This window comes from Symphalangus syndactylus, chromosome 8 (genome assembly GCF_028878055.3).
Source record: "Symphalangus syndactylus isolate Jambi chromosome 8, NHGRI_mSymSyn1-v2.1_pri, whole genome shotgun sequence".
Lineage (NCBI taxonomy): Eukaryota > Metazoa > Chordata > Mammalia > Primates > Hylobatidae > Symphalangus > Symphalangus syndactylus.
In genome coordinates, this window is record NC_072430.2 from 36,075,972 (window position 1) to 36,093,265 (window position 17,294).

General features: G+C 37.1%; 2 protein-coding genes across 8 annotated transcripts in view; one reads left to right on the forward strand and one right to left on the reverse strand.

The window, feature by feature from the left end:
* CEP128 (centrosomal protein 128) overlaps positions 1-17,294 on the forward strand; it is a 636,715-nt gene that overhangs the window by 295,025 nt on the left and 324,396 nt on the right. For all 7 annotated transcript variants that reach the window (XM_063644064.1, XM_063644067.1, XM_055288555.2 and 4 more), the window contains 2 exons: positions 771-903; positions 5,811-5,962. In XM_063644064.1, coding sequence (XP_063500134.1) covers positions 771-903; positions 5,811-5,962 — 285 coding nt within the window. The remainder of the gene's footprint in view (positions 1-770; positions 904-5,810; positions 5,963-17,294) is intronic.
* Positions 14,598-14,972, reverse strand: LOC129487597 (non-histone chromosomal protein HMG-17-like). Its single transcript, XM_055288575.2, has one exon. The coding sequence runs from the start codon at positions 14,963-14,965 to the stop codon at positions 14,693-14,695; it is 273 nt and encodes a 90-aa protein (XP_055144550.1). The 5' UTR covers positions 14,966-14,972; the 3' UTR covers positions 14,598-14,692.

Sequence of the window (17,294 nt, forward strand, 5' to 3'; positions counted from 1 at the left end):
CAAAACCTTTGAAAATATTCGCTGACTTTGTTCTGTAGCCAGTGGTCACATGAAATTAATTTTGGCAGAGTTCAAACTTTCCTTTTTGGAAGTTTATATTTGTATTTAATTCCATTCTGATTTGTTTGGAACTCTGACTTATAATCTCCAGTTTCAGTTATGGAAGCAAGATATTTCTTTGTTTAGATTGTCATTGTGATTTTAGCTGAATCTTTTTGCCACTGTTAACTTGTTTAATATTCATTTGGAAGTACCTGCTATGTGCTAGGTAATTTGGCAGTCTAAGGATAGAAAGATAAATCAGTTTCTGACTTCAAGGAGTTTAGAGTTTATTCAACAGCTCTATTACATACTTATTTTGAGCATGATTTTAATATCAAAATATGCTCAATCATGATCATTTATCTTGAATTTAACAACCAATAGACCATGTTCACATGAAAGCAAATGGGTGAAAATAGAAAAATATAAAAAGTATAATACTTAATTGAAGTTGATTTGGGTTAATAGTAATGGAGTAGACGGAGGACAAAATAAGTGATTAAAAAAAATCTGGTCACATTCTTTGCCTCAATGGACACAGAGAAGCAAAAACCATTCATTTATTCTTGTGGAAGAAGTGAGAGGAATGAGGAAATGGAGCAGGAAACCGTTCCACTATGGTTGGAAGGAGATTAACCCGGATTCAACTTGTGTTTACAATAGCCCATTTGAAGTAGGTCTTTCTCTGATTGTGAAAACCGATGTTTGATTTTTGACCATGTGTTTAGGTAGAAGAACTGCGTACACAACTTACGAAAGCAGAGGGTGATCGAAAGGGTTTACAGCATCAAGTATCTCAGATTTCCAAGCAACAGTCAAACTATCAGGATGAACAAGGGGAGGACTGGAGGTTTAGGAGAGGTAAAAGTAGATTTGTACCTAATAATGTGATAATTTGTGTGGGGGCGTTTTGGTTTTTCTTAGAAAATACTTTTCATCCTCAGAATTGCATTCCTTTGTGATGCTCATGTCATACTATTTCTTGATCTATTAAAAATTTTCTGATAAGTTGATAACAATTTAGCATCATCCCATTTTAATATCTTCCCTGCTTGGTTCAAACCCATTTGGGTTATTACACCTACTTAACCATGGGGCTTTCTCTTAGAAAGAGCCTGCAAAAGCAGTAGTTTTTCCAGCCTCCTATTCCCATGCCCAAATGTATGTGCATATGTGTAAGTGTGTACCAGTCTTGGTACTTAAATTGTAAATGTCGCTCTGTCTTTCATATTCTCTTATCTCAATTTTCAATATAAGAGAAATTAAAGTCAATACCCTATCTTTTTTGTTATCTGGAGTTGGTGACAAAAATTAATCACAACTCAGAAGTGGTCATGAGCTGTATCACTGGCTTTTTATGTGGATTAGGAATACTTTGTGTTTGAAAAATATTAGGATACCTTCTCCGTGGAGGTGTTAATTTAAATTATGGAATTTAATGACTGGATGTATGTTCAGGTTTAATAATGATAATATTGAGATTATATAATTGTTTCTATTAGGTGAGTTCACATTGCTCAGCTTCTGTATTATTCCAATAATGAGGCTTCCTACTCAAATGCTCAAAGTATTGGTGAAATTTTTATAAGTGTTTGATGTACTGTTAAATTTTGATGTACTGTTAAATTCAGGGAAGGTAAACATTGCTCCAGGCTTTCCAAATACACCTCCATATGTTGCCTAAGCTAGAATTTCCACATTGCCAGAAAATCTTCAATGGATGACAAATTTTGACAAAGCTATTCTAATATATTTTCTTAGTCTGTTCTGTGTTACACTAAAGGAATACCTGAGGCTGGATAATTTACAAAGAAAAAAGCTTTATTTAGATCGCAGTTCTGTAGGCTGTACCAGAAGCATGGCTCTAGCATCTGCTGGAATTCTGGGGAGGAGTTTTGTGCTCCATCCAAACAATGCAAAAGAGGTCAAATGGGGAGTGGGGATGTGTAAAGGGGGACCAAATTCAAGGGATGTCCTGGCGTTCTGGCAACCCACTCTAGTCTGAACTAATCAGTTCCCTTGAAAACCAATCCAGGAGAGCAAGAACTCACTCCTACTACAAGAAGGACACCAAGCCGTTCATGAGGGACCTGTCTCTGTGACCCAAACACCTCCCAGTAGGCCCCATCTCCTAACAGCCATAGTGGGGATAAAATGTCACCATGAGATTTGGTGAGGACAAATAAACTATATCCAAACCTTAGCATATTTTTATTTGTATGCCATTAAGTTTCATTAAGTTTCATGTGATATAATTTAAGTATCATTTGACCCAGAATATCGCTTATTTTTAAACAATTCTAAGCTGTTAGCTTCTTCATCAAATTTCATAAAGATACACATAGGAATTGTTGGAAAAAAGACCAACACATTTGTTATGTTTTGATACCTCATAAAATGTAATTATTTCTGTTTTAAGTCTTTGAGGACTAAAAATATTGAGCTTTTCTTAGCTACTTATCAGGTACGAAAAAAATTTTGGAAGTTTTTTTATATATGTGATAATGGACTTCTTCACCTTTTAACAATTGTGGAGTTTTTCATCTTTACAGAATACTTACATTATTTAAAGACAGTTCTACATTAGAAATCATACTTATCACATTTTCAGCTGGTATTTCTTCCTCTGCCCACTGCAAAATGGGTTCCACCTCTATTTGTAAAATTGACTTTGCATGATTTGCTAGAAATCTCCTCTGTCAATTCCAAGGATGTCGTTGCATTACTTATTTTACTGTTACCTGCTTATTTCTTCTTCCTTCTTGAAACTCTTCCTCTGACTTCTATGCCCCTTGCCCTTCCTAATTCTTCTGCCTTAGTTATTTACATTCTTTGTATTTGAATCTTTTCGCTGTGTTCACAGTTTGTCTTTTAAATGTTGGTTTTGCCTACTATCCTATTCATGGCTTTTGTTACATAGTATTTCTGCCTGGGAATTGATTAAAAATTATCACCTAAAGGTGATAATTCCTAAATCTAGCTCTATTTGCTCTCCTAACCATTGGCCCTCCAGATGGAGTTGCTCATTGGATATCTCCATATGCTGTTCCTCAGAATGCATGTTGATACACAGCTGAATTCATCGTCTCAAAACATGTTTTTCTTTCCTGTCTCAGTGTGGCATCATCCTCCATCCAGACATCCAAGCCTAAAATGCAAAGAACATAGAAATTATTTATTCTCTCCTCCATATAATTAGTTTCTACCTCATGCCTATTTATACATCCTGATATCTCCTGAATTTGCAACATTCTCTTTCTTATTCCCACTGCCCCAGCTTCAGCATGCTTGGGTCAGTATAGGACACGTAGTACTCTCTTGTCTTACCTATTCTGGCTTCTCTGTAATCTATTTCCTTTTCTACTACTAAAGGGCACTATTCTTATTTCTTATTTCTATATTAATGATTATAAAAAGGACCCAAGAATAAAGAGGTTGAGTTACTTGCCCAAGATCACACATGAGGGAAGTAGCAGACTCCAATTTTTTTTTTCCCCAAACTTGAGATCTTAACTGCTATCCTATACTGACCAAGCATTCTGCAAAATGGAGTGTTTGTAATGCTGTTTATATTTTATACTTTTTGTTTTAAATATTTTAACTTTTTTGGGAAATGTTTCATTACATATATTTCATGTGTATGTATGTATAGATGTGTGTGTATATTTATCTTCACTAGTATATATATATATGTAAACATACCAAAATATATCTCCATATCAAATATATATGTTTCATAAAGTATACATGTATGTATACATACATGCCTTCATATTTTATATAATATATATTCATTCTAATGTTACATCCATGTGTATATATCAAGAAACGTATCAATACATATTATTGAGACATGTTATATGCACACAAATATACACATATATATAAAATAAAATACATATATTTATAAAATAAACAAATACATTTACAAATAGATAAATATGTACATTTGCAGGTTGGATACCTATCAGAAGTAGGGAAAGTAGGGCTCATGGGCCAAATCCAGACTGCCACCTGTTTTTGTAAATAAACTTTATTGGAACACAGCTACTGCCATTCATTTATGCAATGTCTAGCTACTTTTGCAATACAGTGGTTGAATTGAGTAGTTGTGACAGAAATCATATAGCTAAGATATTTATTATCTGATCCTTTATAGAAAATGTTTGCTGATGCTTGGTTTGTAGGATAAATTCTTCTAAGTTTCCTAGCAACACATAAACTCTGTTGACACTCCCTCCTCCCACCCTCATAACATATGAGATGTATTAGCTACTTGAAACTACTGTATGTGCAATTACCTGAATGTTAAATTCAGTTTTGTACCTGTATGCTTTATGGTATGTGCTTTCCCTAAAAACACCCCAACTCCTTCTCCTTTGCTTGGTAAAATTTTGTATTCATTCTTTAAGCCTGACTTAATTCTCTGTTCTTCCTACTTTAGTTCCTTACTGAGACAGAGCTAATCCCTTTTACTGTTTGTACTGTTTCTGTATTATCCACATGTATCTATCAGTGCTCTTATCATCCTATTGAAATGCCCATATGTCTTCCATTCTAATATGTACAGTTTTGAACACTAATATTCTGAAGTTGGAATGTATTTTATGAATGATGTATAAATTTAACATATTAGTGTTTTCTTCTTTCATTCCCTCCTTTTTTTTTTTTTTTTTCTGGAAAGGAAACCACTAGAAAGATAGTAGTTTTAAAATGACAGACAGTATATATTCCAATTGTTGACATTTTAGACTCCATAAAGTACTTTATATTTTGTCTCTGTTCTTGGGATATGTATTAGTCTGTTCTCACACTGCTAATAAAGACATACTTGAGACTAGGTAATTTATAAAGGAAAGAGGTTTAATGGACTCACAGTTCCACATGGCTGGGGAGGCCTCACAATCATGATGGAAGGCAAAGGAAAAGCAAAGGCATGTCTTACATGGTGGCAGGGAATAGAGCTTGTGTAGGGGAACTCTCCTTTATAAAACCATCAGATCTCATGGGATTTATTCACTATCATGAGAACAGCATGGAAAGAGCTGCCCCCATGATTCAGTTACCTCCCACTTGGTCCCTCCCACAACATGTGGGAATTATGGGAGCTACAATTCAAGATGAGATTTGGGTGGGGCAGAGCCAAACCACATCAGGATGTAAGCTCATTGAGGATGAAGTTTTGTTATTTGTCCTTATATTAGAAGAAGGTATTATAGTCCCCTGTGTAGCACAGGTCAAGTATTTCATGTTGATTTAAATACTAAATCAACTTATATTGTTAATGATTTATTAATTTCAGGTAATAATCTCCAGATGAGTAAGGATTAGTAAATTGGTTGGTCATAGACAATCAGAGATTTAATAGCATCATTTGTTGTTTATGTTGCAAAAAAAAATATTTTGTAGATGAAGTAGCTTAGTTGAAAACTCTTTTTGCATTTTTGTTTTACTGTTTGGAGATAATGTAGAGATGTGAGGAAAATTTAAAAATGTGTATGATTTTCTTGAAATAAATTGCAGTAGAAATCAGGTAACATTTTAAGTTTTAGTATCAAACTGGAATAATTTTTGATGACATAGCAATGTATATGTTTTTGAAAGCTATAAAACTTGGAACAACAGGCTGGCAAAGTCTGTTGAGTAACAGTGTCAATAAATGGATTATGATAGCTAGAATATTGAAACATCAGGGCTCAGTACTATTTGAAAGTACATTCTTCTGTGAATAAAGAACAACCCTTGAGCCTTACATTTTGTCTTTTAAGGGGCTGAGCAGGAAAAACAGGACCTGGAGAAGCAAATGTCAGATTTGAGAGTGCAGCTGAACTTCAGTGCAATGGCATCTGAGTTAGAGGAAGTGAAACGGTGCATGGAGAGAAAAGACAAGGAGAAAGCACATTTGGCATCACAAGTAGAGGTGACTTTGCTCTTTTTAAATCATATTTGAAATATTTTAATTTTATCTTTTTTTAAAAATTTTTTTATTTTTAAAATTTTTTTATTATACTTTAGGTTTTAGGGTACATGTGCACAATGTGCAGGTTTGTTACATATGTATCCATGTGCCACGTTGATTTCCTGCACCCATTAACTCGTCATTTAGCATTAGGTATATCTCCTAATGCTGTCCCTCCACCCTCACCCAACCCCACAACAGTCCCCGGAGTGTGATGTTCCCCTTCCTGTGTCCATGAGTTCTCATTGTTCAATTCCCACCTATGAGTGAGAACATGCGGTGTTTGGTTTTTTGTCCTTGCGATAGTTTACTGAGAATGATGTTTTCCAGTTTCATCCATGTCCCTACAAAGGATATGAACTCATCCTTTTTTATGGCTGCATAGTATTCCATGGTATATATGTGCCACATTTTCTTAATTTTATCTCGTGGAATTGCTTCATGAAATTTTAATATAAAGATGTGTTATTTTATGAACTCTAGTGTGAGCATTGATAATATAAAGTTATATTACTGACTAATTTATTTATATGTAGAAATTCCTATGGATTCATTTCTCTTTCATTCAGGACCCCAAAGCCAGGAACCTGGATGATTTTCCTTTATTATTTTACAGAGAAATCCTTTACTATTTTTAAATTTGAAAATATTTTTGTTCTAATAGCAATTGAACCCTTTCTACAGACAGAGGGACCTTTTTTGTTTGAGAGAACAGTGAGTTATTATTTATTTTGCGGGTGAAACTGGCAGAATGCATAGTGAAAAGGTGTTACTGATAATTCTTCTTTGGAACCATAAGGGTTTTCAGACCTTTAGTTGTTCTACATGAGGTGGAATTGCAATGCCTCCATTAATTTAGAGTTGTGTAGCAATCATGGATGATGTGGTAACTGTGAATGAAGTATAACTAGGCAGCTACCATTTCCTGCTTTTATCTAGCATAGATGAGGTAATTATCAGTATATATTAAAAATCAAAGGAAAGGACCTCATAAAAAGAAATGGTTTAGTTGAAATTACAATTATGCAAATTAGATTAAACATGGATGACACATTTGGAAATAGATATGTATCAATCCTCCCTGTATCTGTTTTTATAAGTGAAGTTGTGTTCTAATTTCAAGTATTTCCAAAATTAAAATGAAAGGTAGAAAATTAGTGTTAAAAGCACCTAATTTTATATAACCCAAAGGAAATATTTAATGTTACTCGTCTGCGTTTCTCTTTCATCTTGTCAGCACATCAATAGAAAATGTCTTTTAAATTTGGTTCAAGATTCAGATTGTAAAGATAATGAAATATTGACATACTCTTTACAAAGCCCTCTACATGTTTAATAAAGACTTACTTGAAATTGTCTCAGAGCAATGGTAATTATACAACTTTTAAAGTTTGCTTCATGGGTATTATTTTAGCCCTTGATCCTGCTGATGAAAATGCTAAAATATGATTATTTTGCTGAAGTCACATATTTAAAAAACTATGCTGGATAGATCTAAAAGGTAGAAAAATCCCTTTGCTCTATGTTCATAACCACACGTTGGTCCTCCCTCCCTTCTTTCCTTCCTTCACATTGTTTCTTTTCACTTGCCATCATGGTATACGTTGGAAAAAAATCTCATATATGTGAGCACTAAAAAAATTATTTGTAATAGCCTAATAATGCTCTTACTCAAGATTCCTGGCTTTCCCCTTGTCCTAACTTAATAGTTCTTTTACAATTTCATATGGGTTAGGTTGAGTCCTCTTGGGTTAGTTTGGTTTGGTTGTATAGAGTTTGGGTGTGAAAAACAATTGGAGGAAAGGTTTTTACAACACAGCAAATATTATTGACTGCCTGTTACATGCCAGACACTGTTCTAGGTGCTGGCAACATAGCAAAGAACACAAATGCAGCCGATTCCTTGTTTCTCACAGTGGATCTAAAATTGATGCAGGCTGGGAGCAGTGGCTTGTGCCTGTAGTCTCGGCTACTCAAGAGGATGAGGTGAGAGGACTGCTTGAGCCAGGAGTTCAAGGCTGCAGCGAGCTGTGATTGTGCCACTGCACTCCAGCCTAGGCGACATAGTAAGACTCTGTCTTTAAAAAATAAGTAAATAAAAATAAAATTGGTGCAGAAAGTTCTTTGAGTTTGTCTTGCTTCTGAGAATAAATTTCTTTTTGAGAATGAAATTTTTTTTCCAGTTGCCATTGCAAAGGACATCACAAAGACAGTGTTTATCCCTGTAAGACATTAGCATTAACTAGTTTTATTTTTTCTGATTTTCTTATTTTGAACAATAAAATAGTCAATTAAATTTGCAGCTGTTTCTGATTTAGTGACACTTCCGATTTTCCTTTATTTTTCATTGTAAAAGAACTATTAAGTTAGAACAAGTTTATTGTCTGTATCACTAATGTTCTTATGGCACCTTTTGGAGGCCATTTGAATATCTTTGTTCCCAAGCTATTCTCAAAGTGATGTCTCGTGCAGACTTTGTGAGATATTAGGTCATAGATTACTCGATTGTAACCTCTAACAATTGAGAATTTTCTTGAAATTTAGTCTCTGCTTTATTTTTGGAAAATATTGGGTAGTATGAAGCTGTTGCCTTATACATTCTATTAAAAAAGAGAGATTAATCTTCTTTAGTTGCTTTTCAGAGACCAAATATGAATAAAAATGATGCACAAAATGAGATCATTGGTCAGGCCCAAGAACATATATATAGTAACAGTTCTTATGATTTATTCAATCATTAATGTCTTTCTTTTTAACCTTCACTTTCTGACACCTCTCCTACAGAACCTCATATGTGGTCTTGTCAAATAATTCCTTTTTTCTTAAACTTCCCTACTCAGCTCCATCATTTTTTCCTTTGTGCCAGTCGTTCACTGTTTCTGTGAACAACTTTGAATGTCTTTTCTTTCTTTTTGTGGAAATCCTAAACTTTTTCCACCATGAAGCCTTTTTGGATTATATCAGCTGTAAGTGATTGTTCTTCTTTCTGAATAATCCTTTTGTCCATATCACTAATATTCTTATGGTACCTTTCCCACACTCTCTTGAAGTAATCTGGGTACGTTTTGTTAAAAATTTCAAAGTGGGGCCAGGCACAGTGGCTCATGCCTGTAATCCCAGCACTTTGGGAGGCCAAGGCAAGCAGATCACTTGAGGTCAGGAATTCAAGACCAGCCTGGCCAACATGGTGAAACCACATCTCTACTAAAGATACAAAAATTAGCCAGGTGTGGTGGCAGGTGCCTGTAATCCTAGCTACTTGGGAGGCTGAGGCAGGAGAATTGCTTGAACCTGGGGGCAGAGGTTGCAGTGAGCCGAGATTGCACCACTGCACTCCAGAATGGGCGACAGAGTGAGACTCCATCTCAAAAAAAAAAAAAAAAAAGCAAAGTAGGCCAAAATAAAGTAGAAAAAGAGACTCAGGAAAGAGCCAGCTGCCCTGTCACCAAGACAGAGTGAACTTTGGTGCTCTTATGTTGGTGGAGACATCATGTTTCAAGGTCTTGTCCTCACATCTGGAAACTTGAGTTTTCTGTGTGTGACCCAGGAGACTGGCTCATATTAACAATGAAACTCAGAAGAGAGAAGCATAGGTCAATGCAAAAGTAATTGCAAAAACTGAGATTACTTTTGCACCAACCTAATATACAAAAGATTACCACTTCACTGATTTACCCTGTGGGAGCCCTATACAGAACGAAAACATTATTCTCTTATGCAGGGCACCAATCTCCTCATTTTCTGGCTTTAGAATTAGTAACCAAAAAATTGCTTAATGAACACAGAATCAGAGAATAATGATGTCTTAAGGGTTGTTTTTCATAATTATAGTAGAACTTCTCAACCTCCCACCTCCCTTTTTACCGAGTCCTTACAACCAGAGATACTGTATACTTCAGCTAGATTCTATGTCTTGATTCCTGGGGTGTGTTGAACTGACATCTCTTCTCATTCCAGCAGTCTTCAATGCTTTCGCTCTGATGCTCAGTCTTATGTTTAATTTTTCTTTTGATATGTTGCTGTGCACAGATTTTGCCCTGGGCCACTTACTAGTATGCACTGATGTTATAATTCAGAGTTGTGGCATTCTGGGAGCCACTTATGAATTTAAAGCTTCTATTCCTGTTGAGATTATAAATGGGTTAAGTGCCAAGTTTTATCTCTGTGTCCCTATGTGTTCCCACACAGTCTTACCTATACTAGGTGCTTAATTAGTATTTGTTGAATGAAGTAATAGGTTGTAAAAAATTTATTTTTTTTAAGCTAATATTTGCTATCTAGTCATTTCTTAAAAGCACATCCATTTCTGGAAGATTTGTCAGTATTTAAGGGGACCTTTGCTATATCTTACTAATTGCATTAGTTTTTGTTGATCCAGAATATATATTTCAAGCAGTTGTTTTACATTAGAGAAAAACAGTAAAAATGGCTCTTGAAAAAACAATGGAAGGAAGCTACATTTGAGTTTGCATAATTTACCTTTTAAATTGTACCTAAGATCTTAAATCTGTATATGCATAGAAAATACTAAGTACACTTTTCCCTTCTTCTAAACTCAAGTTGAACCTCATTAACCTTGATAGCCTATTGGTATTCATAAGAATTCCAAGCATCCTTGATCAGTTATTTCCCCTGATTTAATCTTTGCCTCCATCTTCCGTCAACTTACTCTTCTTGAAAAAAAATTTGACTTTTAAATTCAAGGAAGAACTTCAAAGAAAGAAAAAAACAAGGTACTGAACATAATTTAGATTAAATGTTGAAAGTGATAATTGAGTGACGACTGACATGATAATTCATTAGCAGAAACTTGGGACTATAATGGCAGATTTCATTTCTTTTAAAAAAGAGGATGGTAGAAAAAAGAAAGTATAATCAATAATAGCTTATTTTTATGATTAGTACACTACAAATAGAAGGAAGGTTGTTTCTTTTACCATAAACTCTTGATTCATGCATGTCTTTCATAAAGCTGACCATTTTACTGTATGCTCGCTTTAATATTACTTTTAATAATGAGATTAAACCCTTTTTGGAGACCAAAGGTCTTAGAGACCTTAATTATGCTGGTTGTAATTTCATGTTCTACTTCATTTTTAAAATCTTAATTTCTTCCTTATCTAAGTGCATATTGTAAAATATGCTATTACCTGAATAGCAAGTAATTTTTAATACCTAGATTAGATTATAAAGAAAACAAACATTGGCCACAACTTTGTAGACAGAAGCTATTAAGAAGTTATTGTATCTAGTGGAAAGGAGGTCTGCTTCTATTATTAACCAAATTTACTCTGATTTGTGGGCTGATTACTAAATGCTCTATACTTCTGTATTTTTCACAAAGATGACTATTGGCAGAGCTGCTTTTTTTTTTTTTTTTTTTTTTTTTGAGACAGAATCTCACTCTGTCACCCAGGCTGGAGTGCAGTGGTGTGATCTCGGCTCACTGCAACCTCCGCCTCCTGGGTTCAAGCGATTCTCCTGCTTCAGCCTCCTGAGTAGCTGGGATTACAGGTGTGTGCCACCAGGCCTGGCTAATTTTTGTATTTTTAGTAGAGATGTGGTTTCACCATGTTGGCCAGGCTGGTCTCGAACTCCTGACCTCGTGATCCGCCCGTCTTGACCTTCCAAAGTGCTGGGATTACAGGTGTGAGCCACCATGCCCGGCTGAGATGTTCTGCAAGTAAAAACCCTATAACTAAATAAGCCTTTATACCTATTAGAAGACTTGGTTTAATTCTCAGATCTTTCATCTGTATGAAAAAATGAATTTTGGGAGTTATGAGAAAAGGTAGTTTTTCTGTTTTCTTTAACTCTTTGAGTTGCAGAAAGCAGAAGTGGACTGAATATTTTGATTTTTTTTTGAATGTATTACTAATACATTAGCTTGTATTTATTACTAATTACTAATTAGTTTGTATTTATTACTAATTACTAATACTTTGTATTTATTACTAATACATTAGTTTGTCATTTGAGTGTGGTCAGTAAAACAGTTTAGAAATAAAATATCTATTTTCAAGTTTCTTTGTTTTCTGAAACCATAATAATTTCTGCCTTATGTTTTTTACATATAAATTAAATTGGGCTGGGAATGATGGCTCATGCCTGTAATCCCAGCACTTTGGGAAGCTAAGGCTGGAGGATTGCCTGAGCTTAGAAGTTCAAGACCAGCCTGGGCAGCATAGTGAAACCCCATATCTACAAAAAAGTACAAAAAATAGCTAGGCATGGTAGCATGTGCCTCTAATACCAATTACTTGGGGGGTGATATGGTTTGGCTGTGTTCCCACCCAAATCTCATCTTGAATCCCCACTGTTGTGGGAGGGACCCGGTGGGAGGTAATTGAATCATGGGGGCAGGTCTTTCCTGTACTGTTCTTATGACAGTGAATAAGTCTCACGAGATCTGATGGTTTTATAAAGCAGTTTCCCTGCACAAGCTCTCTTCTCTTGTCTGCTACCATGTAAGACATGCCTTTCACCTTCCACGATGACTCTGAAGCCAGCCCCCCCAGCCACAGGGACCTGTAAGTCCATTAAAACTCTTTCTTTTGTAAATTGCCCAGTCTCAGGTGTGTCTTTATCAGCAACATGAAAACAGAATAATACAGCAAATTGGTACCAGGAGTGGAGAGCTGCTATAGATACACAAAAATGTTGAAGCGACTTTGGAACTGGGTAACAGGCAGGGGTTGGAACAGTTTGGAAGACTCAAAAGAATACAGGAAAATGTGGGAAAGTTTGGAACTTTCTATAGACTTGTTGAATGGCTTTGCCCAAAATGCTGATAGCGTTATGGACAATAAAGTCCAGGGTGAGGTGGTCCCAGATGGAAATGAGCAACTTGTTGGAAACTGGAGCAAAGGTGACTCTTGTTAAGTTTTAGCAAAGAGACAGGTGGCATATTGCTCCTCCACTTGAGATTTATGGAACTTTGAACTTGAGAGAGATGTTTTAGGATATCTGTCAGAAGAAATTTTTAAGCAGCAAAGCATTCAAGAGGTGACTTGGGTGCTGTTAAAGGCATTCAGTTTTATAAGGGAAGTAGAGCATAAAAGTTTGGAGAATTTGCAGCCTGACAATGCAATAGGAAAGAAAATCCCATTTTCTGAGGAGAAATTCAAGCTGGCTGCAGAAATTTGCATAAGTAATGAGGAGCCAAATGTTAACCCCCAAAACAATGGGGAAAATGTCTCCAGGGCATATCAGAGACTTTTGCAGTAGCCCCTCCCATCACAAGCCCAGTGGCCTAGGAGGAAAAAGTGGTTTCATGGGCCGGGCCCAGGGACCCCATGTGGTGTGCGGCCTAGGGACTTGGTGCCCTGCATCCCAGCTTCTCCAGCTGTGGCTGAAAGGGGCCAATGTAGAGCTCAGGCTGTGGCTTCAGAGGGTGCAAGCCCCAAGCCTTGGCAGCATCCATGTGGTGTTGAGTGTACGGGTGCACAGATGTCAAGAATTGAGGTTTGGGAACCTCCACCTAGATTTCAGAGGATGTATGCAAATGCCTGAATGCCTAGGCAGAAGCTTGCTGCAGAGGCAGGGCCATCATGGAGAACCTCTGCTAGGGCAATGTGGAAAGGAAATGTGGGGTCGGAACCCCTGCACATTGTCCCTACTGGGGCACTGCCTAGTGGAGCTATGAGAAGAGGGCCACTGTCCTCCAGACCCCAGCATGGTAGATCCATGAACAGCTTGCACTGTGTACCTGGTAAAGCCTCAGACACTCAATGCCAGTCCATGAAAGCAGCCATGAGGGGAGCTCTAGCCTACAAATCCACAGGGGTGGAAGCTGCGCAAGGCCATGGGAGCCCGCCTTTTGCATCAGCGTGACCTGGATGTGAGACATGGAATCAAAGGAGATCATTTTGGATTTTTTTTTTCCCAAGCCGAACTGTATCCAGCTTTATTAAAGATACTTTCCATAAACAATCATGGTATTTCAGGCAGGACATGGGCAGACAATCGTTAACAGTATACGACAACTTTCAAACGCCCTTCTTCAGTGGACTGCCAAAAATCAGAAAGCCACTATAAAACCCAATGAAGTCTTCATCTGATGCTCTGAACAGGGAAAGTTTAGAGTGAGGGTTGACATTTCAGATTTAGCATGTTGTTTAACAACTTTTCACAAGCCGACCCTGACTTTCAGGAAGTGAAATGAAAGTGGCAGAATTTATCTGAAGATCTGCAGTCTCAAAATGGAACCACTGCTCTTTTGACAGGTGCCATCTCAGTGGCATCACTGGAAAGTCCAGATTGCCTGATACGCTGGTAACCAATGACTAGGGGTCAGGTCCCAGTAGTGGTCTGGGTTTAAGGGAGTTAAGTCTTTGCTGAAAGATGGAAAGGGAGAAGAGGACATAGAAATGAATTTTTTTTCCGTAGCACAAGGCTTTTGTGCCAAGGTGACCATGTGTGTCAAAGTCAGGGAATCCCTCCTCCTGGGAGCCAAGAGGAAGTCTCTCAAAACTAGAAGGGAAAAGTGTTTTCCCCACATCAGTCCAGCTTTGGAGACACTCTGTTAGTGACATATGCCCCTTCCCCCAAAAACAACAATGAAGTGTTCTGTGTGCTAACAACATAGCTTAAAAAAAAGTAAAATTATGCAGTTTTATAAAACTTGATAAAAAATAGTATTTCAAACTGTGCAGTCACCAGAAGTACACAGTTATCAAAAATGCACACACTTCACTTGGCATCTCCAGCACCTTCAGTTTTATGTGCCTGGTATGTTTTGGCATCTCCATTTTCTACAGGGCTATTCCCCTCCTCGCCAGCATCAGCTTTTCCCTTTTTCCCTTTGGGTACTTTCTCTCCCTTCTTTGCAGGGGCCTTTTTAGGCTTGGGTTCTGGCTTTGGAGGAGCAGGTTTAGCGGACGACCTCGTGGATCTTCTGTGTGATTCGTCCTTCACCTTGGCATTATCTCCTTTAGCATCCCCTTCAGCCTTTCTCTTGGGCATGGTGGCGGCAGCATGTTGGCACTGGACGTGGGATGCAGTGGCACATGGGCTTTGGTTGGTCAGGGGTTCGTTCTCACCTCTTCTTCACACTGCTCCCATTTTGAAGTGTTAAGATTTGACTTCCCTGTTGGATTTTGGACTTGCATGGGCCAATAGCCCCTTTGTTTTGGCCAATTTCTTTCATTTGGAATGGCTGTATTTACTCAATGCCTGTACTCCCATTGTATCTAGGAAGTAACTAACTTGCTTTTGCTTTTACAAGCTCATGGGCGGAAGAGACTTGCCTTGTCTCAGATGAGACTTTGGAGTATGGACTTTTGAGTTAAGACTTTGGGGGACTTTTTGGAAGGCATGATTGGTTTTGAAATGTGAGGACATGAGATTTGGAGGCGCCAGGGGTGGAATGATATGGTTTGGCTTTGTCCCCACCCAGATCTCATCTTGGATCCCCATGTGTTGTGGAAGGGACCTGGTGGAAGGTATTTGAATCATGGGGGCAGTTCTTTCCTGTGCTGGTCTCATGATTATGAATAAGTTTCAAGAGATCTGATGGTTTTGTAAAGCAGAGTTTCCCTGCACAAGCTCCTTTCTCTTGTCTGCCACCATGTCAGACGTGCCTTTCACCTTCCACCATGATTGTGAGGCTTCCCCAGCCATGTGGAACTGTAAGTCCTTTAAACCTCTTTCTTTTGTAAATTGCCCAGTCTCGGTTATGTCTTTATCTGCAGTGTGAGAATGGAGTAATACAGGGGGCTGAGACAGGCGAATCACCGGAGTCTGGGAGGCCGAGGCTGCAGTGAGCCATGTTCACACCACTTCACTCCAGTCTGGGTGGAAGAGCAAGCTTCATCTCTTAAAAAAAAAAAAATTAAATGGGGCCTTGTGATTCTTAGCTTTGTGTGCGTGTGTGTGTGTGTGTGTGTGTGTATGTGTGTATGTGTGTGACATATAACTTCAGTTCCTCAGAAAATATGAAGTATTGATAACTTTTTATTATCTTTGGATCTATTGAAAATTTAAAGCAATTTGAAAGATAAAATACAGTTTTGGGAATAATTATTTGAGGACTTGCTATGGAAAAAATGGGTGGCACTAAACAAATGAGGTAACATTCCTTGAGTATCTAAGTAATTAACAGTTATTCAATGCTTGTCTACCTCAAATACCATTGAAAGAGGGTTAGTATTCTTTATAATGAGCCAATTTTAACTGTTCATACATTATTCCTGTAGTCTTTATAGTTTCCTTATCTTTAGAGTGATTTTAACTTGATAGCATATCATTTTAAGTAGCAAATTAAATTGTTTTTTAGATGTTTGCTTTCAGGTAGTTCTCTCTAAGGGCATAAGGAAATGAGATTGTACTCAGCCTTAAACGGTAACAAAATTCAACAGGTCTATTATGCTCTTCAAAACGTTCAAATAGTACAAATTATCTTTGTAAAAAGTAAAGCTAACTTATTCATATGCACTGAGAAAACATTCTTTTAGTTCCTAATACATAACGTATGACTAATATAAACAGTGGTCAACATTAGGAAGATTTTTTTCAAATGCATTAAATGTGTTTAATTTCTAGTGCTTTACTTGGGTGAAGAATGTGTTTGTTTCATAGAATATCTTATTTTGGGGGAACCTATAATGATAAAATGTTAGATTATAGTTTGCTCTTCCTTAGAGAAGATTAATAAATTTGGCAAACTTGTGGCAAGTCTCATTAAAGGAAGAGAAACAGTTTCTGCTTTTGTGAGTGATGGACTAGTGTTTTGTAGAGTAAACCTTATACTGGTACAATTTAGAAAAGCTGGCTAGGACATATTTTTAAAAATATGTTTGAAGGTTTCAGAGAGTTATCTCTAGGCAGCAAGGACAGGAGGGTTCAAGTATTTTGTTGGGGAGGCAAGTTCAGAGTGACAATTCTGACATTTGCCACTACTGTTCTCCTGAAATGTTTTCTGATTCATAAGCAGAGCTTATAGGCCCACTGAAGAGGAAGAGCTCTGGTAAAGATTTCACAATTGGGATACTCAGAGGACTAAGCCCCTAGGAGTCTAAATGAACTCAAAATACACTTTCTCTACTCACAAAGACTGTAGCATTGTAACATAGCTTTGGGTCTGCCCCTGTCCTAACTTCCCATCAAGACAAAAGTAAATGTTTTATGGAGGAAGATATGATCATCCAGAGGTTTGTATGATTTCTATAATTTGTCATATACAGTGTCTAGCATTCAATCAAACTTAACTGGCATATCAGGAAACAAATCCATTCTACCAGAAGGTGCGAGAAAAAAACAAGAAATGTCAATAGGCATATGGACTCTTCAGATA